General features: G+C 41.2%; 1 protein-coding gene across 2 annotated transcripts in view; it reads right to left on the bottom strand.

The window, feature by feature from the left end:
• Window positions 1-905: 905 nt before the first annotated feature.
• vwf (von Willebrand factor) overlaps window positions 906-27575 on the bottom strand; it is a 190155-nt gene continuing 163485 nt past the window's right edge. Inside the window, exons 47-54 of one of the 2 annotated variants that reach the window (XM_036973629.2) lie at window positions 25001-25184; window positions 24727-24767; window positions 24082-24198; window positions 14600-14698; window positions 13984-14112; window positions 7957-7996; window positions 7638-7735; window positions 906-1181 (exon numbers count right to left, since the gene is read on the bottom strand). In XM_036973629.2, the coding sequence (XP_036829524.2) occupies window positions 996-1181; window positions 7638-7735; window positions 7957-7996; window positions 13984-14112; window positions 14600-14698; window positions 24082-24198; window positions 24727-24767; window positions 25001-25184 (894 nt within the window). In that variant the 3' untranslated portion in view covers window positions 906-995. Of the gene's footprint in view, window positions 1182-7637; window positions 7736-7956; window positions 7997-13983; window positions 14113-14307; window positions 14395-14599; window positions 14699-24081; window positions 24199-24726; window positions 24768-25000; window positions 25185-27575 lie in introns of those variants that run through there. The other variant, XM_090217524.1, reaches the window with a different exon arrangement.

Genomic DNA, 27575 nt, shown 5'->3' with positions numbered 1-27575 from the left:
TTAGTGAGTCCACCATCAGAGGCAGTAGGGATGACAAAGCGTTATATTGACAGGTGCCATAATTCTCTCCTGCTTTAGCATTCTAAATGTAACGAGTACTTTTAGTTCTCAGGGAAAATGTGTGGATTAAAAAGTACATTATTTTCTTCAGGAATGTAGTGGAGTAAAAGTAAAAGTTGTCAAAAATATAAATAGTAAAGTAAAGTACAGATAACCCCAAAAAACTACAGTAGTAATTAAAAGTATTTTTACTTAAGTTCTTTACACCATTGTGTAGAACTTTCTAGCATGAGGGTCTTTATTGAAGGTGTTTCTCTGTATACAACATCTAGTATGACTGTCTCTAAGGTGTTGATCTGTATACAACATGAGCCAAGGGGGATGAATACTTTTGCAAGGCACTGTAGATTTAGGAATTTTGTATTTTGATACGAGGGTCACCAAAACAGAAATAGAAATTCAACACTGTTTTGTCAATCAATCATCGATTATCAAGTTGAAATCAATAGCGAGAGAGGGGGATGCATGTAACTAACACAGCTCAAATATTTCTTAAAATATATTTTAAAAATGCTCCTAAACACAACTGAACCAGGTGCCTTAGACTAGAGCATCCATAGGGTCTGACAGCAGGTTGAATAATTGACATCCCTAGTGAGTGCAGAAATATTTGTACTTTTTCATTCAGTCCTCTATGGGAATTGAAACCACAACCCTAGCATTGCACACACCATGCTCTACCAACTGAGCCACACGGGACAGAACAAGCATGCATGCAGACAGACAGACAGACAGACAGACAGACAGACAGACAGACAGACAGACAGACAGACAGACAGACAGACAGACAGACAGACAGACAGAGAAAGAGAAAGAGAAAGAGACAGACAAACAGACAGACAGAATGAGAATATCCAAATTGTTTATTTGAGTACATGTTTATCAGGGCACACACACACACACATTGTCTCTCTCAATTTTATTCAGTTCTCTCTCTAGGTGCAGTGCTGGGCCAGACAGTCGCAGGCAGTGACAGACAGAACGTTGTGATGTGTCAGTGTTCCATTAGAACACAGCAGCGGAACGCTCAGAGGCTCTGTCGCCACAGAAGCACAACACACACACTCCCTCTCCACAGCGTTAGTTTCCAGGGAATATACACTCTTACTACGACACTTCCCCTGAGAGAGAGAGAAAGAGAGAGAGAGAGAAAAAGAGGAAAATCATTATAAAATCAATAGGCACAAAAACAAGTGTGCAGTTAAAATTGGCAATGTACACACAGATTTCTTTCCTCGGGGCCGTGGGGTGAGACAGGGATGCAGCTTGAGCCCCACCCTCTTCAACAAATATATCAATGAATTGGCGGGGGCACTAAAACAGTCTGCAGCACCCGGCTTCACGCTAATAGAATCTGAAGTCAAATGTTTGGTGATGATTTGGTGCTTCTGTCCCCAAACAAGGAGGTCCTTCAGCAGTACCTAGATCCTCTGCGCAGATTCTGTCAGACCTGGGCCCTGACAGTGAATCTCAGTAAAACAAAAATAATGGTGTTCCAAAAAAGGTCCAATAGCCAAGACAACAAATACAAATTCTATCTAGACACTGTTGCTGTCACACCCTGATCTGTTTCAGAGTGTGACATGTCTTTGTGCTTGTCTCCACCCTCCCGGTGTCGCCCATCTTCCCCAGTATCCCCAGTGTATTTATACCTGTGTTTTTCCCGTGCTCCTGTCTTTCTCTAGTTCTTGTTTTCCCGGTTTTTACCATTCTGCCTGCCCTGAGCCTGCCTGTCGTTCTGTACCTTGTCACACCTATCTGGATTACTGACCCATGCAAGCACCGACCCTGAGCCTGCATGCTGTTCTGTACCTGACCCCTGCCTGCCCTTGACCTGTCGTTTGCCTGCCCCCCTGTTTTTGTAATTAACTTTTGCTACATCGAAACTGTCTGTACCTGGGTCTTTTCCTGAGCCTTGATAGCCGCCCTAGAGCACACAAAAAATATACATTTGAAGTCGGAAGTTTACATACACCTTGGCCAAATACATTTAAACTCTGTATTTTACAATTCCTGACATTTAATCCTAGTACACATTTCTGGTCTTAGGTCAGTTAGGATCACCACATCATTTTAAGAATGTGACCTGTCAGAATAATAGTAGAAAGAATGATTTATTTCAGCTTTTATTTCTTTCATCACATTCCCAGTGGGTCAGAAGTTTACATACACTCAATTAGTATTTGGTAGCAGTACCTTTAAATTGTTTAACTTGGGTCAAACGTTCCAGGAAGCCTTCCACAAATTTCCCATAATAAGTTGGGTGAATTTTGGCCCATTCCTCATGACAAACCTGTTGTAACTGAGTCAGGTTTGTAGGCCTCCTTGCTCGAACATGCTTTTTCAGTTCTGCCCACACATTTTCTATGGGTTTGAGGTCAGGGCTTTGTGATGGCCACTCCAATACCTTGACTTTATTGTCCTTAAGCCATTGTGCCACAACTTCAGAAGCATGCTTTGGGTCATTGTCCATTTGGAAGACCTATTTGCGACCAAGATTTAACTTCCTGACTGATGTCTTGAAATGTTACTTCAATATATCCACATAATTTTCCTTCCTCATGAAGCCATCTATTTTGTGAAGTGCACCAGTGCCTCCTGCAGCAAAGCACCCCCACAACATGAAGCTGCCACCCCTGTGCTTCACGGTTGGGATGGTGTTCTTTGGCTTGCAAGCATCCAGCTTTTTCCACAAAGCATAACGATGGTCATTATGACCGAACAGTTGTATTTTTTTTTACTAGACCAGAGGACATTTCTCCAGAAAGTACAATCTTTGTCCCCATGTGCAGTTGCAAACCGTAGTCTGGCTTTTTTATGGCGGTTTTGGAGCAGTGGCATCTTCCTTGCTGAGCGGCCTTTCAGGTTATGTCGACATAGGACTTGTTTTCCTGTGGATATAGATAATTTTGTACCTGTTTCCTCCAGCATCTTCGCAAGGTCCTTTGCTGTTGTTCTGGGATTGATTGGCTCTTCTCGCACCAAAGTACGTTCATCTCTAGGAGACAGAACGAGTCTCTATCCTGAGTGGTGTGACGGCTGTGTGGTCACATGGTGTTTATACTTGCATACTATTGTTTGTACAGATGAACGTGGCACCTTCAGGTGTTTGGAAATTGCTCCCAAGGATGAACCAGACTTGTGGAGGTCTCCAATTTGCTTTCTGAGGTCTTGGCAGATTTCTTTTGATTTTCCCATGATGTCAAGCAAAGAGTCGCTGAGCTTGAATGTAGACCTTGAAATACATCCACAGGTACACCTCCAATTGACTCAAATTATGTAAATTAGCCTATCAGAAGCTTCTAAAGCTATGGCATCATTTTCTGGAATTTTCCAAGCTGTTTAAAGGCACAGTCAACTTAGTGTATGTCAACTTCTGACCCACTAGAATTGTGATATAGTGAATTATAAGTGAAATAATCTGTCTGTAAACAATTGTTGGAAAAATTACTTGTGTCATGCTCAAAGTAGATGTCCTAACCGACTAACAAAAACTATAGTTTGTTAACAAGAAATTTGTGGAGTGGTTGAAAAATGAGTTTTAATGACTCCGACTTAAGTGTTTGTAAACTTCCGACTTCAACTGTACCTACCTCTGCCTAATCATCAACATAAGGCAATGAACGATCTGAGAGAAAAGGCAAAAATTGCCTTCTACGCTATCAAAAGGAACATAAAACTCCACATCCCAATTAGGATCTGGCTAAAAATACCTTAGTCCGTTATATAACACATTGCCCTCTATGGTTGTGAAGTCTGTGCCCTCAATGGTTGTGAAGTCTGTGCCCTCAATGATTGCGAAGTCTGTGCCCTCTATGGTTGTGAAGTCTGTGCTCTCTATAGTTGTGAAGTCTGGGGTCCACTCACCAACCAAGAATTCACAACATTGGACAAAGACCCAATTGAGACTGCATGTAGAATACTGCAAAAATAACAGAATTAGGACTATACCCGCAAGTTATCACCATCCAGAAAAAAAAGCTGTTAAATTCAACAACCACCTAAAAGGAAGCGTGCTTACACATTCCACCACAAAGCCCTCACCTTCAGAGAGATTAACCTAGAGGCGAGTCGCTGGTTTCAGGGGCTCTGTTCACAAACACAAACAGACCCCACAGAGCCCCAGGACAGCAACACAAATAGACACAATTTGACACACTGGAAAGAATCAACCTAAAAACATACCTAATTTGAATGGTATCTGGCCCTAAACAGAGAGTACACAGTGGCAGAATACCTGATTACTGTAACTGACCCCAAATTAAGAAAATCCTGAACATAGCCTTACTATTGAGAGAGGCCGCCATAGACAGACCTGGCTCTCAAGGGAAGGCAGGCTATGTGCACACTGCCTATAAAATGAGGTGGAAACTGAGCGGCACTTCTGTTAAGGGAATTTTTATCTATAATGACTAATTATGTATACATTTCAATCAGGATGTACTAATCAGAATACTATTATGTTACTGTATATGTATGAATTTTCTTTCTTGATCCCAGTACTGAATATAATGTGTGTGAATGTGGTCAAGAGTTAGAACAATGACTGTCTGTTCCTTGGTACAAATGAATTAGACTGGCTAGAATGCGTATCTACACGAGAAAACCTTGACTCGTAAATTATATTAAATTGGTAGGGAGACGGATGTGGGAAGGCTTGCGATACGGCCTTTGTACTGGAACGGAGATGGCACGGGTTGGGGCTGGAACTAATGACTTCATTTTCAGTTTATAACCTGTGGTAACGTGTATCGTGGGGAGTACTCTCGAGAATACACTCTGCTGTTTGATTTTGAGACTGGGCTCTGTCTATTATTATAGAATAAGGGTCTTACAAGTCCTTATGAATGGACAGAGTGTTACATTTTAATTGGATATTAAAACATAGAGTAATTTAATTCCTTTAACAACTTCCTAACCTCCTGCGAAATGTATGACCACCTTAGAGATATTTCCCACAGATCACACGGACCCACAAAGAATTTGAAAAAACATCTAACATTGATAAACTACCGTATCGGTAGCCACAGTATTCAGTCACAGGAGCAAGATTTGTGACCAATGGAAAAGGGCATCCAGTGGAACACAAACAATTTCATAAACACAACCAATGCTGATCTGTTTATTTACCTTACCCTCCTATTCATACTACAACTATTTGCACGTTGCTAGAACACTTTACAGAGCTGATAATATAACACTTGAAATGTATTGATCTTTTTCAAACCTGAGTGCAAAATTTACTGTTGTGTCTCCTCACTTTTGTTTATTGTTTATTTCACTTTCTTTGGCAATGTAAACATGTTTCCCATGCCAATAAAGTCCCTTTGCATTGAGTGAGAGAGAGAGAGAGAGAGAGAGAGGGGGGGAGAGAGAGAGGGGGAAAGAGAGAGAGAAAGGGGGTGAGAGAGAGAGAGAGAGAGAGAGAGAGAGAGAGAGAAAGAGAAAGAGAGAGGGGGAGAGAGGGTGGGAGAGAAAGAGAGAGGGGGTGGGGGAAAGAGAGGGAGGGAGGGAGGGAGGGAGGGAGGGAGGGAGGGAGGGAGGGAGGGAGGGAGGGAGGGAGGGAGGGCGAGAGAAACAGAGACAGAGAGAGACAGAGACAGAGAGAGAGAGAGAGTGGGTCATAATATATAGTTGTCTTACCTACTTTAATGAACTCTTCACTAAGTCCCACCCCCCTTCGTTACTGTTTGCAACCTGGAAGCCCAATTTGGAGAAAACGCCTGACAAGGATCTCAACCTATGTTTTTAATAGAGACTGAAATGAAGCATAGACACCCATTGCTGATCAGGAGTTGAACTGTCAAATGAAGTTTGTAGTGTGTCTCTGGATGCACTGTTCATGAAGTCAAAGTCTTATTCTATGTTTATGGTCAAAGCTCCTCACCACTTTTGGAGCTAACAAATGTGACCTGTTTCAAGAAGCTAGATGTATGCTGCACGTCACTACTTCACAGGAGAGGCATTTGACATTTTTTTTTGACATTTATTTGCATCAAAATGCGTTTTGTGGCAGAAATTCCAGAAATTCCAGAAATTCCATCTTGAACATGTGAATTTTCATGTGTCTTAATAACAAACTTATATGCCTGAATATATTAATACAATTTTAAAATTATGAGCCTAGTTGGTTTAGCCAAAATACAGGTACTTTCCCACTAGCCATGATTGGCTGAGATAATGGATGGGCTGGACATACCGAGAGATGATTTTGGATTGGTCTGCCATGTATCTGCTCAGTATGTGTGGACAATCCTTTCTACCTCAGCTTTTTTTTTAAAGATATCATGAAAAACTGAAAAAGTTTTGCTACTGCTCTCTACATTACTGCCCTGAAATTAATAGCGCTATCGACAGAGATTAGTGGGAACAAGTTGTGATGGACAACTTTCTGGAGGACGATCGTTTCTTGCTGACTCTCCCTGAATGAACATTTATCAAACAATGAGGAAATCCCTGATTCAATACAAAAAAGTATTGAACCAGTCTACTGATGACAGTGGTGGGGAAGAAACGGTGTCGCTGTCACGGAACAAGTTGAGCTAGTTTTGGAATGCCCGGTGGAAGCTGAGATGATTGCCAGATGCAGAGTCCAAAAGAGAACACATTTTGTCAGAAAGTTGTTTTCATTTTTGGTTAAAGCTTACTGTTAGCTAGGTAGCTAATTTTAGCTGGCTGGCTCTCTAGCTAACGTTACGTGTATGATCTGTGTAGTAATATTATTCATATTGCAGAAAGCCATTTGTATTAGTAGTTATAGCCTTATTTTTGCTAGCTAGCTAACATTGACCATAGTTGGTTAGCTTTATCTACCTGCAGACTCATGCATGGTAGTATTGCCGCATTCAAAACAACTGGGAACTTGGAAAATGACGAGGTCAAATCATGTGATCATCAGGTCAGAAAGTCGGAGCTCTAGAAAGAGACCCGAGTTCGAATTCAAAATTGGATGACACTTCTAATAAATGAAAAAATTCTGAGTGCCCAGTTGTTTTGAACGCGGCATTATAGTTGGGATTAGGATTCATTGTTTCGCTAGCTAGCTACATGTATTAACAAAATACTGCACCTTCTGTATCCTGCGCATGTGCGCATTTATTTGATATAGTGTGTGTTTACCAGAGATAGTAATGTGAAAAACAATGTGACCTGTACGAAAATCAGATTAGGATATAGGCCCAGGACTAGATACATTTTTTCTACTACATTCAGCACTTTTAGTTAGCTAACTAACATACATTTGGAAAAATTTGTCATATTAACAATGGCTAGCTAGCATTAGCAACGTGTTCAATGATAGCTTTCTAACCAGCAAGCTAGCAAACAATGCAATAGCAAAATTTTGGATTTGAAAAACACTTCAACAGTCTCAATATTTCAATATTTCAGCAGTTATAAGTAGATACCCCTGATGCACTTTCAAATTATTTAGCCATAAAAAAAAGTTTTTTAAAATAAAAACTTTTTTGTTTTGTTTTGTTGACTGTTGCTATCCATCAAAATGTTCTGATTGGTTGCCCAAAACATGTATTGTGTGTTTAAGAGTGGGACTGCTAAATAACTGTGTGTGTTCTCACCTCACAGTAGTGTAGTTCTATCTGTTGTTGTGACTGGCAGTCGTCCACTTTGATGTAGTTGAGTGTTCCCACTGTCTTCCTACACTCTGGCTCTGTACCTACAGATACACACACACACTCAGTACCTACAGATACACACACACTCAGTACCGACACACACACACACACACACACACACTCAGTACCGACACACACACACGCACACACACACACACACACACACACACACACACACACACACACACACACACACATACACACACACAATAAGGACACAAACACAAGGTACGGACACGAACAACCTGAAGATGATACTCACACATCTCACAGCAGCTGGTTCCTATCTGGCTGATCTTCCCCTGAACACAGAGACAGTGAGACATATCATACATATCACATCACATAAAACACAACAGAGACAAATCATACATATCATATAAAACACAACAGAGACATATCATACATATGACATAATATAAAACACAACAGAGACATATAATACATATCATATAAAACACAGCAGAGACGTATCAAATAATATTTAAAAAAAACAGAGACATATCATACATATCACATAATGTAAAACACAACAGAGACGTATCATACATATCATATAAAACACAACAGAGACATATCATACATATTATATAATATAAAACACAACAGAGACATATCATACATATCATATAAAACACAACAGAGACATATCACACAAATCATATAAAACACAAAAGAGACATATCACACATATCATATATTATAAAACACTACAGAGACATATCACATAATATAAAAAACAACAGAGACATATCATATATATCACATAATATAAAACACAACAGAGACATATCATACATATCATATAAACACAGAGACATATCATACATATCATATAAACACAGAGACATATCATACATATCATATAAACGCAGAGACATATCATATATATCATATATAAAACACAACAGAGACATATCATACAAATGAATTAATATAAAACACAACAGAGAAATATCATACATATCATATAAAACACAACAGAGACATATCATACATATCATATAAAACACAACAGAGACATATCATAGATATCATCTAAAACACAACAGAGACATATCACACATATCATATAAAACACAACAGAGACATATCATGCATATCACATAATATAAAACACAACAGAGACATATCATGCATATCACATAATATAAAACACAACAGAGACATATCATAAATATTATATAATATAAAACACAACAGAGACGTATCATAAATATTATATAATATAAAACACAACAGAGACATATCATACATATCATATAAAACACAACAGAGACATATCATGCATATCACATAATATAAAACACAACAGAGACATATCATGCATATCACATAATATAAAACACAACAGAGACATATCTCACAAATCAAATAAAACACAAAGGAGACATATCACACATCATATATTATAAAACACTACAGAGACATATCACATAATTTAAAAAACAACAGAGACATATCATACATATCACATAATATAAAACACAACAGAGACATATCATACATATCACATAATATAAAACACAACAGAGACATATCTCACAAATCAAATAAAACACAAAGGAGACATATCACACATCATATATTATAAAACACTACAGAGACATATCACATAATATAAAAAACAACAGAGACATATCATACATATCACATAATATAAAAAACAACAGAGACATATCATACATATCACATAATATAAAACACAACAAAGACATATCATAGATATCATATAAAACACAACAGAGACATATAATTCATATCATATAATATAAAACACAACAGAGAGATATCATATATATCATATAAAACACAACAGAGACATATCACACATATCATATAAAACACAGAGACATATCATACATGTCATATAATATAAAACACACCAGAGACATATCATGCATATCATATAATATAAAACACAACAGAGACATATAACACATATCATTTAAACACAACAGAGACATATAATACATATCATAAGAAATACAACAGAGACATATCATACATATCACATAATATAAAACACAACAGAGACATATCATACATATCACATAATATAAAACACAACAGAGACATATAATACATAGAATAATAAACACAACAGAGACATATCATACATATCATATAAAACACAACAGAGACATATCATATATATCATATAATTTAAACCACAACAGAGACATATCATATATATCATATAATTTAAACCACAACAGAGACATATCATACATATCACATAAACACAACAGAGACATATCATACATATCACATAATATAAAACACAAGAGAGACATATTATACATATCACATAAAATAAAACACAACAGAGAAATATCATACATATCATAAAAACACACCAGAGACATATCATGCATATCATATAAAACACAACAGAGACATATCACATAATATAAAACACAACAGAGACATATCACATAATATAAAACACAAGAGAGACATATCATACATATCACATAATATAAAACACAACAGAGATATAATACATATCATATATAACACAACAGAGACATATCATACATATTATATAAACCACAACGGACATATCATACATATCATATAAAACACAACAGAGATATAATACATATCATATATAACACAACGGACATATCATACATATCATATAAAACATAACAGTGACATATCATACATTTCACATAATATAAAACACAACAGAGACATATCATAGATATCATATAAAACACACCAGAGACATATCATATATATCATATAAAACACAACAGACATATCATACATATCATATAAAACATAACAGTGACATATCATACATATCACATAATATAAAACACAACAGAGACATATCGTACATATCACATAATATAAAACACAACAGAGACATATCATACATATCATATAAAACACAACAGAGACATATCATACATATCATATAAAACACAACATTGACATATCATACATATCATATAATATAAAACACTACAGAGACATATCATACATATCATATAATATAAAACACAACAGAGACATATCACATAATATAAAACACAACAGATACATATACTACATATCAATTAAAACTCAACAGAGACATATCACACATATCATGTAATATAAAACACTACAGGGACATATCACATAATATAAAAAACAACAGAGACATATCATACATATCATATAAAACATAACAGAGACATATCATACGTATCATATAAAACACAATAGAGACATATCATACATATCATATAAAACACAACAGAGACATATCATACATATCATATAAAACACAACAGAGACATATCATACATATCATATAAAACATAACAGAGACATATCATACGTATCATATAAAACACAATAGAGACATATCATACATATCATATAAAACACAACAGAGACATATCATACGTATCATATAAAACACAACAGAGACATATCATACATATCATATAAAACACAACAGAGACATGTCATATATATCATATAATTTAAAACACAACAGAGATATATCATACAAATGAATTAATATAAAACACAACAGAGACATATCATGCATATCATATAAAACACAACAGAGACATATCACATAATATAAAACACGAGAGAGACATATCATACATATCACATAATATAAAACACAACAGAGATAGAATACATATCATATATAACACAACAGAGACATATCATGCATATCACATAAAACACAACAGACATATCATACATATCATATAAAACGCAACAGACATATCATACATATCATATAAAACATAACAGTGGCATATCATACATATCACATAAAATAAAACGCAACAGAGACATATCATACATATCACATAATATAAAACACAACAGAGACATATCATACATATCATATAAAACCCACCAGAGACATATCACATAGTATAAAACACATTAGAGACATATCATACATATCACATAATATAAAACACAACAGAGACATATCATACATATCATATAAAACGCAACAGAGACATATCATACATATCATATAATTTAAAACACAACAGAGACATATCATATATATCATATGATATAAAAAACAACAGAGACATATCATATATATAATTTAATATAAAACACAACAGAGACATATCATATATATCATATAATATAAAACACAACAGAGACATATCATACATATCATATAAAACACAACAGAGACATATCACATAATATAAAAAACAACAGAGACATATCATATATATCACATAATATAAAACACAACAGAGACATATCATATATATCATATAATATAAAACACAACAGAGACATATCATACATATCATATAAAACACAACAGAGACATATCACATAATATAAAAAACAACAGAGACATATCATATATATCACATAATATAAAACACAACAGAGACACATAATACATATCATATCATATAAAACACAACAGAGACATATCACATAATATAAAACACAACAGAGACATATCACATAATATAAAACACAACAGAGACATCATACATATCTTATAAAACACAACAGAGACATATCATATGTATCATATAATATTAAACACATGTCAACAAATCATTTCTGTATGGACCTGCTTTTTGCACGGGGGCATTGACAAGCTAAAACAGGAAAGGGCCAAACTGTTCCCACAAATCAAAGAATTGGAATCAAAGAATTGTCTAGAATGTCAGTGTATGCTGTAGTGATAAGAATTAAGGGGCCTAGCCCGAAACATGAAAGACTGCCCCAGACCATTACTCCCCCTCCACCAAACTTTACAGTTGGCACTATGCACTGGGGCAGGTAGGGTTTTCCAGTCATCCGCCAAACCCATATTTGTCTCTTGGACTGCCAGATGGTGAAGTGTGATTCATCACTCCAGAGAACACGTTTCCACTGAGTCGAATGGCACCAAGCTTTATACCACTCCAGCCGACACTTGGCATTATGCATGGTGATCTTAGGCTTGTGTGTGGCTGCTTGACCATGGAAACCCATTTCATGAAGATCCCGACAAACAGTTCTTATGCTGACGTTGCTTCCAGAGGCAGTTTGGAACTCGGTGGTGAGTGTTGCAACCGAGGACAGATGATTTTTCAGCACTCGGCAGTCCCATTCTGTGAGCTTGTGTGGTCTACAACTTCGCGGCTAAGACATTGTTGCTCCTAGACATTTCCACTTCACAATAACAACACTTACATTTTACCTGGGAAGCTTTTGCGGGGCAGAAATTTTACAAACTGACTTGTTGGGAAGGTGGCATCTTATGACGGTGTCACGTTGAAAGTCACTGAGCTCTACAGTAAGGCCATTTTACTACCAATGTTTGTCTATGGAGATTGCATAGCGGTGTGCTCAATGTTATACACCTGTCAGCAACCTGTGTGCCTGAAATAGCTGAATCTACTAATTTGTCCGCATACTTTTGGACATGTAGTGTATGTTGTGCTGTAATGTGTAAAATGTGGTAGTGTTGTGGTTGGATGTGGGTTGTGTTATGTTGTATTGAGGGTTAGTGTTGTGGTTGGATGTGGGTTGTGTTATGTTGTATTGAGGGTTAGTGTTGTGGTTGGATGTACAGTAGGTTGTGTTGTATTGTTGTCTTATATTAGGGTTAGACTTAGGTTTAGGTAGTCATAGGGAGTTTCTCAACATGTATACTACCGTGTTCTACCCTATCATGCTCTGAGTGCCTTCTCCCAGGACGTTCTCTGGAGGAGTAGAGTGTGGAGAACACATACAACTTTACATAGCCAGTAATCCCTATTGACTTACTATGGGCTTGTGATCTAGACACACTGATTATTTTAGGCAGGTAACCATGACAATATTAACACTGCATGTATTTATTAATGCATCAAGAAAAACTATTGATGTCAGGCAACATATGATATGTGATTCGACAACTTCTCATTCCGAAGTGTGTTTTCTGTCGCTTCAGTTTAATTCCAGCCACCATTGTTTTCAAGAAATATTGCGTCTTTTTTTACATGGTTGCGTCATATTTCTGTGCATGCTTTCAGATGAAGCTTGCATCGACGCATGCTTCAAAATATGAACAAATGGAGTACGCACCCGAGAAGTGTCCTCTGTACTCCGTTTTGCCACACTTTGATTTGGACTCATTCCGTGACCCTCCCGTGGTGCAATGTGCTCAAAGCATAGTGTTGTTTGGTGGTGGTATTGTGGTTATAGTACTGTATCAAGGATTAGTGTTGGGGTTGGATGTGTTGTGATGAGGGTTAATGGTTGTGTTGTACTGTAGTTGTGTTGTGGTTATAGTGTTGTGTTATAGCCATACCCCCTGGTCCAGACAGAGTTGGCGGTCGAGAGGAGGGCAGGTGGTCACTCTGGTCTGGAGAACCAGATCTCCTTTACCGTTGACACCACAGGAGTATTGACTACAGCCTTCATTTAGACTACTGTTGACCTGTAGGGTTAGAGACAGGGGGTTAGAGTAGAGCTAGTTTACTGTTGACACCACAGGAGTATTGACTACAGCCTTCATTTAGACCACTGTTGACCTGTAGGGTTAGAGACAGGGGGTTAGAGTAGAGCTAGTTTACTGTTGACACCACAGGAGTATTGACTACAGCCTTCATTTAGACTACTGTTGACCTGTAGGGTTAGAGACAGGGGGTTAGAGTAGAGCTAGTTTACTGTTGACACCACAGGAGTATTGACTACAGCCTTCATTTAGACTACTGTTGACCTGTAGGGTTAGAGACAGGGGGTTAGAGTTTAAGTAAAGTTGAGTTGAGTTGAGTTGAGTTGAGCTGTGTGTGTGTGTGCGTGTGTGCGTGTGCGTGTGTGTGTGTGCGTGTGTGTGTGCGTGTGTGTGTGTGTGTGTGTGTGTGTGTGTGTGTGTGTGTGTGTGTGTGTGTGTGTGTGTGTGCGTGCGCATGTGTGTGTCTAACCTTGACAGTGATGAAGTGTCCGTCAGGTCGTTGGATGGTGCAGGCAGTGGCAACACAGCGACCACAACACGACTCTGGCACTTCTTCTAAAGTATAGCCCTGCAGCACACATGCACACATCTCTTAAAGTGATGTTACAAAGGCCATTTTGTTCCAGAATGCTCACCGCAGACAGCTAGAGTGGAGAGGTGTGAAACATGATGATGGTGGTGATGATGATGATGATGGTGGTGATGGTGGTGATGATGATGGTGATGATGATGATGATGATGATGGACTTAGTGATGGTGATGATGATGATGATGATGGTGGTGTTAGTGATGATGGTGATGATGGTGAGGATGGTGGTGTTAGTGATGATGGTGATGATGGTGTTAGTGATTATGGTGATGGTGGTGATGATGGTGGTGATGATGATGATGATGATGATGATGATGATGGTGTTAGTGATGATGGTGATGATGATGGTGTTAGTGATTATGGTGATGATGGTGGTGATGATGGTGATGATGGTGGTGATGATGATGGTGTTAGTGATGATGGTGATGATGATGATGATGGTGTTAGTGATTGTTACGTTCCCCAGTTTATGTGTTGTAGTTTGTGTATTTACATGTGTTTATTTCAGGAAATGGCTTCCTGAAATCCCTCAAGCAGCTGATTGGTCGACTCCATGGCTAATTGGAGAGCTGACCCCGCCCCCTCGTCAAGACGCAGCTGTCTCCAATTACCTATTCTTTCTGAAGCTATATATAAAGCCAGTGTTCTGTTCAGGAGAGAGATTTTGCTGGAGATAGATTTTTGCTGGGGGTCATTGCTGGGAGGTCATTGCAGAGAGATTGAATGTGAGGGAGGTCATTGCTGTGAGAGGAGGCTGATGGCTGTGGATAATTTACTGTTAGTTGTTGGTAGCAGTTGGTATGTTCTGTGAGTTTGTTGCTCAGATAGAGCTTATTTGATGTCCTTTGTTTCTTAGTTTGTTTGAGAAATTATTTGTTCTCCTGTTTCATTTGTTCCCAGGGGGGAAGGGGAAGGCACCTAGGGAGTGCTTAGGCAAGAGGCCCGCGGGCATACATATATCCGTAGTATATTCATTGTCTAGGCACACTAGGTAAGACCTGGGCGGACCACCCCCTGTATTTTAGTAGTGGGTAGGCAGGTAAGACAGGAGAGGGGGGGCTTTGAGATTTACTTTCTTTGCTTTGGTTCCATCCAGCCCCTTTTCCCCATATTACCGTGTAAAGGAATAAAGTCCTTGTAAACGGTACCGCATTCTGCCTGTTGTCATCCTTACTCGCACCTACAGTCCATACCTTTTTCACTTCACGGAGAGTTTAGTTGTAGCAGGGTGTTGCGTTCCCTCTTCATAGAGGCGTGCGTAACAGTGATGATGATGGTGGTGATGATGACGATGATGACGATGATGGTGTTAGTGATGATGATGATGGTGATGGTGGTGATGATGGTGGAGATGATGGTGATAATGATGGTGAGGATGGTGGTGATGATGATGTTAGTGATTATAGTGATGGTGGTGATGATGATGACCCATCCTGTCTCAGCCTCCAGTATTTATGCTGCAGTAGTTTATGTGTCAGGGGGCTAGGGTCAGTTTGTTATATCTGGAGTACTTCTCCTGTCCTATCCGGTGTCCTGTGTGAATTTAAGTATGCTCTCTCTAATTCTCTCTTTCTCTCTTTCTTTCTCTCTCTCGGAGGACCTGAGCCCTAGGACCATGCCCCAGGACTACCTGACATGATGACTCCTTGCTGTCCCCAGTCCACCTGGCAATGCTGCTGCTCCAGTTTCAACTGCCTGTGATTATTATTATTTGACCATGCTGGTCATTTATGAACATTTGAACATCCTGGTCATGTTCTGTTACAATCTCCACCCGGCACAACCAGAAAAGGACTGGCCACCCCACATAGCCTGGTTCCTCTCTAGGTTTCTTCCTAGGTTTTGGCCTTTCCAGGGAGTATTTCCTAGCCTCTGTGCTTCTACACCTGCATTGCTTGCTGTTTGGGGTTTTAGGCTGGGTTTCTGTACAGCACTTTGAGATATCAGCTGATGTACAAAGGGCTATATAAATACATTTGATTTGATTTTGATGATTTGGTGATGATGGCGATGATGGTGATGATGATGGTGTTAGTGATGATGGTCTTAGTGATGATGGTTGCCAGAAAAAAGGACTTAGGAAAATTGCAATTGGCTCAGAACAGGGCAGCAAGTCTGGTCCTTGGATGCACACAGAGAGATAATATTAATAATATGCATGTCAATGTCTCCTGGCTCAAACGTCATCACTACTTGTATTTATAAAAGGTATTGACATGTTGAATACACCGAGCTGTCTATCTAAACTAGTGGCACACAACTCAGACACCCATGCATATCCCACAAGACATGCCTCCAGAGGTCTCTTTACAGTCTCCAAGTCCTGAACAGACTATGAGAGGCACACAGTACTACATAGAGCCATGACTACATGGAACTCTATTCCACATCAGGTAACTGATGCAGCAGTAAAATGTGATTAAAAAAACAGATAAAAAAAACACCTTAAGGAACAGAGGGGACTGGGAAGCAACACAAACATAGAAACAGACATATGCATGCACACACACCCACACAATAACATACGCACTATACACACACATACACATGGATTTAGTACTGTAGATATGTGGTAGTGGTGGAGTAGGGGCCTGAGGGCACACAGTGTGTTGTGAAATCTGTTAATATATTGTAATGTTTTAAAATTGTATAAGCCTTGGTTACTTGCTGATATGTACAAAGCCCTTTAACGAGTAGATCAAGCAAAGCTACTGCAAAAGCTATCTTTCCAAGGTTACGAGACTGGCTCCACAGCTTTACCACCAGAAGAAGGCAGAGGGTGATGGTTACTTGCCTGGCTACACACCTATACCACCATAAGAAGGTAGAGGGTGATGGATACTACGTTGAGGGATAGGTTGTTATTCTGGCACTACACGGCCAGTTCTCTGACCTCCTCCCTATAGGCTGTCTCGTCGTTGTCTGTGATCAGGGCTACCACTGTTGTGTCATCTGCAAACTAAGTTATGGTGTTGGAGTCGTGCCTGGCCATGCAGTCGTGAGTGAAGCTCCAGTGTTGAGGATTAGCGTGGCAGATGTGTTGCTACCTACCCTCACCACCTGGGGGCGGCCCGTCAGGAAGTCCAGGACCCAGTTGCAGAGGGAGGTGTTCAGTCCCAGGATCCTTAGCTTGGTAATGAGCTTTGAGGGTACTATGGTGTTGAACGCTGAGCTGTTGTCAATGAATAGCATTCTTACATAAGTGTTCCTTTTGTTCAGTTAGGAAAGGGCAGTGCAGAGTGCAATAGAGAACATCATCTGTGGATCTGTTTGGGCGGTATGCAAATTGGAGTGGGTCTAGGGTTTCTGGGATAATGATGTTGATGTGAGCCATGACCAGCCTTTCAAAGCACTTCATGGCTGCGGACGTGAGTGCTACGGGTCTGTAGTCATTTAGGCAGGTTGCCTTTGTGTTCTTAGGCACAGGGACTATGGTAGTCTGCTTGAAACATGTTGGTATTACAGACTCAATCAGGGACATGTTGAAAATGTCAGTGAAGACACCTGCCAGTTGGTCAGCACATGCCCAGAGCACACGTCCTGGTAATCCATCTGGCCCCGCAGCCTTGCGAATTTTGACCTGTTTAAAGTTTTTACTCACGTCGGCTACGGAAAGCGTGAACACAGTCGTCCGGAACAGCTGATCCTCTCATGCATGCCTCAGTGTTGCTTGCCTCGAAGTGAGCATAGAAGGGATTTAGCTTGTCTGGTAGGCTCATGTCACTGGGCAGCTCGCAGCTGTGCTTCACTTTGTAGTCTGTAATAGTTTGCAAGCCCCGCCACCTAAGACGAGCGTCGGGGCCGGTGTAGTATGATTCAATCTTAACCCTGTATTGACGCTTTGCCTGTTTGATGGTTCGTTGCAGGGCATAGCAGGATTTCTTGTAAGCTTCTGGGTTAGAGTCTCGCATCTTGAAAGCGGCAGCTCTACTCTTTAGCTCAGTGCGAATGTTGCCTGTTATCCATGGCGTGTGGTTGGGGTATGTACGTACAGTCACTGTGGGGACGACGTCCTCCATAGTTTAGCATCTGCTTCATCTGACCACTTTTTTATAGACCGAGTCACTGGGGCTTCATTCTTTTATTTTTGCTAGTAAGCAGGAATCAGGAGGATAGAGTTGTGGTCAGATTTACCAAATAGAGGGCGAATGAGAGCTTTGTGTAGAGTACAGACATTAACGTCTCCGGCCACAAGGATTTCTCCGGCCACTAGGCCACGGCCTCTGGGTGAATGGTTTCCTGTTTGCTTATTTCCTTATACAGCTGACTGAGTGCGGTCTTAGTTCCCTCATCTGTCTGTGGTGGTAAATAAACAGCCACAAAAAGTATAGCTGAAAACTCTCTAGGCAAGTAGTGTGGCCTGCAATCTGTTGTTACCAAATATGCACAGATCGCCGCCCCCCCCCCTCGTGTGCTGTTCTATCTTGCCGGTGCAGCGTATATCTCGCTAGCTGAATATTCATGTCGTCATTCAGCCATGATTCTATGAAACATAGGATATTACAGTTTTTGATGTCCCGCTGGTAGGATATTCGTGATTGTACCTTGTCCAATGATTGCACGAGTAGTATTTTTGGTAACGGCAGCTTTCCCAGTCGCCTTTGCCGGGTCCTGACCAGGCATCCGGCTCTTTGTCCTCTGTACCTGCGTCGCTTCCTCTTGCAAATACTGGGGATGTCGGTCCTGTGGGGTGCTTGGAGAATGTCTTGTGTGTTGTCTTTGTTGTAGAAAAAATCTTTGTCTAATCCAAGGTCAGTGATCGCTGTCCTGATATCCAGAAGCTCTTTGTCTAATCTGAGGTCAGTGATCGCTGTCCTGATATCCATAAGCTCTTTGTCTAATCCAAGGTCAGTGATCGCTGTCCTGATATCCAGAAGCTCTTTTTTGCCGTAAGATACGGTTGCAGAAACATTATGTACAAAATAAGTTAAATATAGCGCTAAAAAAAACAGAGTAGCACAATTGGTTGGTGAAACTGCTGCCATTTCTTCCGGCGCCATTTTTGTGTTGACTCACATTGTGTTGACTCACACGGCTCTGACATAGAATACGTGGACAACTACAAATACTTAGGTGTCTGGTTAGACTGTAAACTCTCCTTCCAGACCAATATCAAACATCTCCAATCCAAAGTTAAATCTAGAATCAGCTTCCTATTTCGCAACAAAGCATCCAGCACTTGACCTCGTCGATGTCATTTACAAAATAGCCTCCAACACTCTACTCAGCAAATTGGATGCAGTGCCACCATTTTGTCACCAAAGCCCCATATACTACCCACCACACAACCTGTATGCTCTTGTTGGCTGGCCCTCACTTCATATTCGTCGCCAAACCCATTGGCTCCAGGTTATCCATAAGTCTTTGCTAGGTAAAGCTCTGCCTTATCTCAGCTCACTGGTCACCGCCTTTCCTTACAGTTCTCTGCTGCCAATGACTGGAACAAATTGCAAAAATCACTGAAGCTGGATACTCATATCTCCCTCACTAACTTTAAGCATCAGCTGTCAGAGCAGCTCACAGATCATTGCACCTTTACATAGTCCACCTGTACATAGCCCATCCAACTACCTCATCCCCATATTGTTTTTTTTCCTCCTTTGCACCTCTATCTCTACTTGCACATTCATCTTCTGCACATCTATCACTCTATTGTTTAATTGCTAAATTGCAATTACTTCGCCACTACGGCCCAATTATTGCCTTACCTCCCAAATCTTACCTCATTTGCACACACTTTATATATACTTTTTCTATTGTGTTATTGACTGTACGTTTGTTTATTCCATGTGTAACTCTGTGTTGTTGTTTGTGTGTCACTTCTTTGCTTTACTTGTTCTCAACTTGTTCTCAACTGGCCTACCTGGAGAAATAAAGGTGAAGAAAAAATAACTTTCCGCAACATTCACGAGCTCCTGCAGTGATGCAGCATTCTCTGCATGACAGTTTTCCATTGGCCTACAGGAAACACCCAGAAAACTGAGGTCATCAACCCATCCTCAGTTAACCCCATCCTCAGTTAACCCTAACCCTAACCCATCCTCAGTTAACCCTAACCCTAGCCCATCCTCTGTTAACCCTAACCCTAGCCCATCCTCTGTTAACCCTAACCCTAACCCATCCTCTGTTAACCCTAACCCTAGCCCATCCTCCATTAACCCTAACCCTAACCCATCCTCCATTAACCCTAACACTAGCCCATCCTCTGTTAACCCTAACCCTAGCCCATCCTCTGTTAACCCTAACCCTAAACCCATCCTCTCTTAACCCTAACCCATCCTCTGTTAACCCTAACCCATCCTCCGTTAACCCTAACACTAGCCCATCCTCTGTTAACCCTAACCCATCCTCTGCTAACCCTAACCCATCCTCTGCTAACCCTAACCCATCCTCCATTAACCCTAACCCTAACCCATCCTCTGTTAACCCTTACCCATCCTCAGTTAACCCTTACCCTAACCCACCCTCTGCTAACCCTAACCCATCCTCCATTAACCCTAACCCTAACCCATCCTCCGTTAACCCTAACCCATCCTCTGCTAACCCTAATCTCAAATTATTGCCTCGCCTGGTTCACCAACTACTTCTCTGAAAGAGTTCAGTGTGTCAAATCGGAGGGTCTGCTGTCCGGACCTCTGGCAATCTCTATGGGGGTGCCACAGGGTTCAATTCTTGGACCGACTCCCTTCTCTGTATACATCAATGAGGTCGCTCTTGCTGCTGGTGAGTCTCTGATCCACCTCTACGCAGACGACCCCATTCTGTATACTTCTGGCCCTTCTTTGGACACTGTGTTAACAACCCTCCAGGTAAGCTTCAAAGCCATACAACTCTCCTTCTGTGGCCTCCAATTGCTCTTAAATGCAAGTAAAACTAAATGCATGCTCTTCAACCGATCGCTACCTGCACCTACCCGCCTGTCCAACATCACTACTCTGGACGGCTCTGACATAGAATACGTGGACAACTACAAATACTTAGGTGTCTGGTTAGACTGTAAACTCTCCTTCCAGACCAATATCAAACATCTCCAATCCAAAGTTAAATCTAGAATTGGCTTCCTATTTCGCAACAAAGCATCCTTCACTCATGCTGCCAAACATATCCTTGTAAAACTGACCATCCTACCAATCCTCGACTTTGGCGATGTCATTTACAAAATAGCCTCCAATACCCTACTCAACAAATTGGATGCAGTCTATCACAGTGCAATCCGTTTTGTCACCAAAGCCCCATATACTACCCACCATTGCGACCTGTACGCTCTCGTTGGCTGGCCCTCGCTTCATACTCGTCGCCAAACCCACTGGCTCCATGTCATCTACAAGACCCTGCTAGGTAAAGTCCCCCCTTATCTCAGCTCGCTGGTCACCATAGCATCTCCCACCTATAGCACACGCTCCAGCAGTTATATCTCACTAGTCACCCCCAAAACCAATTATTTCTTTGGCCGCCTCTCCTTCCAGTTCTCTGCTGCCAATGACTGGAACGAACTACAAAAATCGCTGAAACTGGAAACACTTATCTCCCTCACTAGCTTTAAGCACCAACTGTCAGAGCAGCTCACAGATTACTGCACCTGTACATAGCCCACCTATAATTTAGCCCGAACAACTACCTCTTTCCCTACTGTATTTAATTATTTTGCTCCTTTGCACCCCATTATTTGTATTTCTACTTTGCACATTCTTCCATTGCCAATCTACCATTCCAGTGTTTTATTTGTTATATTGATTTACTTTGCCACCATGGCCTTTTTTATGCCTTCACCTCCCTTATCTCACCTCATTTGCTCACATCCTATATAGACTTGTTTATACTGTACTATTGACGGTATGTTTGTTTTACTCCATGTGTAACTCTGTGTCGTTGTATGTATCGAACTGCTTTGCTTTATCTTGGCCAGGTCGCAATTGTAAATGCGAACTTGTTCTCAACTTGCCTACCTGGTTAAATAAAGGTGAAATAAATAAAAAAAAACATCCTCCATTAACCCTAACCCTAACCCATCCTCAGTTAACCCTAACCCATCCTCTGTTAACCCTAACCCATCCTCCATTAACCCTAACCCATCCTCCGTTAACCCTAACCCTAACCCATCCTCCATTAATCCTAACCCATCCTCCATTAACCCTAACCCTTCCTCCATTAACCCTAACCCATCCTCTGTTAACCCTAACCCATCCTCAGTTCACCCTAACCCTAACCCATCCTCAGTTAACCCTAACCCATCCTCTGTTAACCTTAACTCATCCTCCATTAACCCTAACTCATCCTCCATTAACCCTAACCCATCCTCCGTTAACCCTAACCCTAACCCATCCTCCATTAACCCTAACCCATCCTCAGTTAACCCTAACCCTAACCCTATCCTCCGTTAACCCTAACCTGTCCTCAGTTAACCCTAACCCATCCTCCATTAACCCTAACCCATCCTCCATTAACCCTAACCCGTCCTCAGTTAACCCTAACCCATCCTCTGTTAACCCTAACCCATCCTCAGTTAACCCTAACCCATCCTCTGTTAACCCTAACCCTAGTTAGGAGACAGGTCGACAACTGCGCTTGGTGGGCCATGTGATCAGGATGCCCCACCTACCACGACATGTCCTCTATGGCAGAAGACCATCTCAAAGTGACAGGCTGGAAGTGTCACATGAAACCTGGGGACCTCGAGTCAGCTGCAGCTGAGCGTTCATTTTGGAGCTTGCTATGTAATGGAGTTAACCACCTGGAATCACAACCTACCCACCATAGAGATGTGTTATGCCAGCACAGGCCCCACCGCATCATATTTCTACATATTCTCCAGATTCAATCTCCCGATTCATTCTCCCGATTCATTCTCCAGATTCATTCTCCAGATTCATTCTCCAGATTCATTCTCCAGATTCATTCTCCCGATTCATTCTCCAGATTCATTCTCCAGATTCATTCTCCAGATTCATTCTCCAGATTCATTCTCCAGATTCATTCTCCAGATTCATTCTCCAGATTCATTCTCCAGATTCATTCTCCAGATTCATTCTCCAGATTCATTCTCCAGATTCATTCTCCAGATTCATTCTCCAGATTCATTCTCCAGATTCATTCTCCAGTTTCAATCTCCAGAATCAATCTCCAGATTCAATCTCCAGAATCAATCTCCAGATTCAATCTCCAGAATCATTCTCCAGATTCAGTCCCTAACATGTCCTAGCTGTGGAAGAACATACAGCTCCCGGATTGGACTTCACATTCACCTGCAATGGCATCGCGCCTGAGAGCGGTAGCCATATCCTTTCCATAACCCGGGAAGCAACATTACATACGGCAACTATGAACTGCCATAAGCAAGTAAGGTGGTGATGAAGGTGTGTTACCTCAGGGCAGGTAGGACAGCTGATGCGTCGACAGGACAGCTTGTATCTTCTAATGGCTCCTTCCTCCACTGAACACGTGCAGTGAGTACAGAGATCCACCATCAGACTCTCCTCCGCCTACACAAAGATACATGTGTATGAATTTGAGTAAGTCTGTGTGTGTGTGTGTGTGTGTGTGAGATATGTGTGTATGTGTGTGTGATATGTGTGTATGTGTGTGTGATATGTATGTGTGTGTGATATGTATGTGTGTGTCTGTGTGTGTGTAATGTGTGTGTGTGATGTGTGTGTATGTGATGTGTGTGTGTGAAATGTGTGTGTATGTGTGTGTGATATGTGTGTATGTGTGTGTGGGATATGTATGTGTGTGTGATACGTGTATGTGTGTGTGATACGTGTGTGTGTGTGTGTGATATGTGTGTGTGTGTGTGAAATGTGTGTGTGTGTGTGTGATATGTATATGTTTGTGTGATACGTGTATGTGTGTGTGATACGTGTGTGTGTGTGTGATATGTGTGTGTGTGTGATATGTGTGTGTGTGTGTGTGATATGTGTGTGTGTGATATGTGTGTGTGTGTGTGTGTGATATGTTTGTGTGAAATGTGTTTGTTTGTTATGTGTGTGTGTGTGTGTGTGTTGTCCTACTCCTATCACAGTGTGGTTGAGGACACAGGCGTCTTGAGGAGCTGCAGATAAAGAGACAGATAGTTCTGGTGTTATTCAGTCAAGGCGTCTCAGTTGTTTCATGTTTAATACACTGGAGCACATCGTAGATCAGTGAACAGAAATTGAGAAAAGGGAGTGAATACTTGTCTGTTTAAATAGCTCTAAAAGAAATGTGTTCTGTTCTGCTGTTTGTAGCTAAATAGATGCCTCTTCTGGTTTAACATTGAAACTGCAGAATGGACTGTGTGTGTACCACAGTGGCAGCGTGGGCAGCAGTCGGTGGTGTCACAGCGTAGCTCGCTTCCCAGGGGACAAGAGGTGGGGTCTACTGATGGACAGCTGACGTTGGAGTGAGTGATGAAAACCTCTCGTTCTCCCACCAACACACACTGACGCTCCACACACACATCCTTCGCAGACCGCCACACCTCCCCCAACTAGAGAGACAGAAACACATCACACACAAAATATCAAACACACACACAAATCCACCATGTAGAGCTGCTACCATCTCCAGGACCTGCTGTTTGACAATATCTCTCTCTACAGGACTTGCTGTTCGACCCTGTCTATATCTACAGGACCTGCTGTTTGACCCTGTCTCTGTACCGGACCTACTGTTTGACCCTGTCTCTCTACAGGACCTGCTGTTTGACCCTGTCTCTCTCTACCAGACCTGCTGTTTGACCCTGTCTCTCTCTACAGGACCTACTGTTTGACCCTGTCTCTCTCTACTGGACCTGCTGTTTGACCCTGTCTCTCTCTACAGGACCTGCTGTTTGACACTGTATCTCTCTACAGGACCTGCTGTTTGACCCTGTCTCTCTCTACTGGACCTGATGTTTGACCCTGTCTCTCTCTACAGGACCTACTGTTTGACCCTGTCTCTCTCTACAGGACCTACTGTTTGACCCTGTCTCTCTCTACAGGACCTACTGTTTGACCCTGTCTCTCTCTACAGGAACTGCTGTTTGACCCTGTCTCTCTCTACTGGACCTGCTGTTTGACCCTGTCTCTCTCTACCAGACCTGTTGTTTGACCCTGTGTCTCTCTACTGGACCTGATGTTTGACCCTGTCTCTCTCTACAGGACCTACTGTTTGACCCTGTCTCTCTCTACAGGACCTACTGTTTGACCCTGTCTCTCTCTTCCAGACCTGTTGTTTGACCCTGTCTCTCTCTACCAGACCTGCTGTTTGACAATATATCTCTCTACCAGACGTGCTGTTTGACCCGTTCTCTCTCTACTGGACCTGCTGTTTGACCCTGTCTCTCTCTACTGCACCTGCTGTATGACCCTTTTTCTCTCTACCGGACCTGCTGTTTGACCCTGTCTCTCTCTACTGGACCTGCTGTTTGACCCTGTCTCTCTCTACTGGACCTGCTGTTTGACCCTGTCTCTCTCTACTGGACCCGTTGTTTGACCCTGTCTCTCTCTACTGCACCTGCTGTATGACCCTGTTTCTCTCTATGGCACCTATTTTTTGACCCTGTGTCTCTACCAGACCTGCTGTTTGACCCTGTCTCTCTCTACCAGACCTACTGTTTGACAATATATCTCTCTACAGGACCTGCTGTTTGACCCTGTCTCTCTCTACCAGACCTGCTGTTTGACCCTGTCTCTCTCTACAGGACCTGCTGTTTGACAATATATCTCTCTACCAGACCTACTGTTTGACCCTGTCTCTCTCTACCAGACCTGCTGTTTGACAATATATCTCTCTACCAGACCTACTGTTTGAACTGCTGTCCCAGCTTAAATCTCTGGAAGACTGAAACAGGTTTCCTTCAAGAATTTCCCTGTATGTAGCGCCATCCATCATTCCATAAATTCTGACCAGTTTCTCAGTCCCCGCAGATGAAAAACATCCCCTCAGCATGATGCTGCGACCACCATGCTTCACTGTGGGGAAGATGTTCTCAGGGTGATGAGAGGTGTTGGGTTGGCGCCAGACATAGCGTTTTCCTTGATGGCCAAAAAGCTCCATTTTAGTCTCATCTGACCATCTGTACCTTATTCCATATGTTTGGGGAGTCTCCCACATACCTTTTGGCGAACACCAAACATGTTTGCATATTTTTTGTCTTTAAGCAATGGCTTTTTTTCTGGCCACTCTTCCGTAATGCCCAGCTCTGTGGAGTGTACGGCTTAAAGTGGTCCTATGGACAGATACTCCAATCTCCGCTGTGGAGCTTTGCTGCTCCTTCAGGGTTATCTTTGGTTTCTTTGTTGCCTCTCTGTTAATGCCCTCCTTGCCTGGTCTGTGAGTTTTGGTGAGCGGCCCGCTCTTGGCAGGTTTGTTGTGGTGCCATAATGTTTCCATTTCAGATATTTTTTTTATAACCCATCCCTCATCTGTACTTCTCTTGTTTGGTGGTGTTGGAGACTCTGGGGCCTTTCAGAACAGGTATATATATACTGAGATCATGTGACAGATCATGTGACACTTAGATTGCACACAGGTGGACTTTATTTAACCTCTTTATCCTACCCCCTCCTTTTTCGAACATTCTGTTAAAAATAGTGCAACATTTCAGCGTCCTGCTACTCATGCCAGGAATATAGTATATGCATATGATTAGTATGTGTGGATAGAAAACACTCTGAAGTTTCTAAAACTGGTTAAATCACGGCTGTGACTATAACAGAGCGTGTGGTTCATCGAAAAGCGCAAGAAAAACTGGTCACTGAAATCTGAAAAAAGTATCCATGCGCCCGTTTCATGGATTATTTAAAGGAAACCAAATTTAATATGGAGACGGATGCAATTCCTACAGCTTCCACACGATGTCGCCAAAAACGTCATTTTCAATGACAAAAATGCTTTG

Source organism: Oncorhynchus mykiss, chromosome 2 (genome assembly GCF_057628025.1).
Source record: "Oncorhynchus mykiss isolate SJ-2025 chromosome 2, ASM5762802v1, whole genome shotgun sequence".
NCBI classification, from domain to species: domain Eukaryota; kingdom Metazoa; phylum Chordata; class Actinopteri; order Salmoniformes; family Salmonidae; genus Oncorhynchus; species Oncorhynchus mykiss.
Note: the sequence above shows the minus strand (reverse complement) of the source record. Positions and strands in the feature narration are given on the sequence as shown.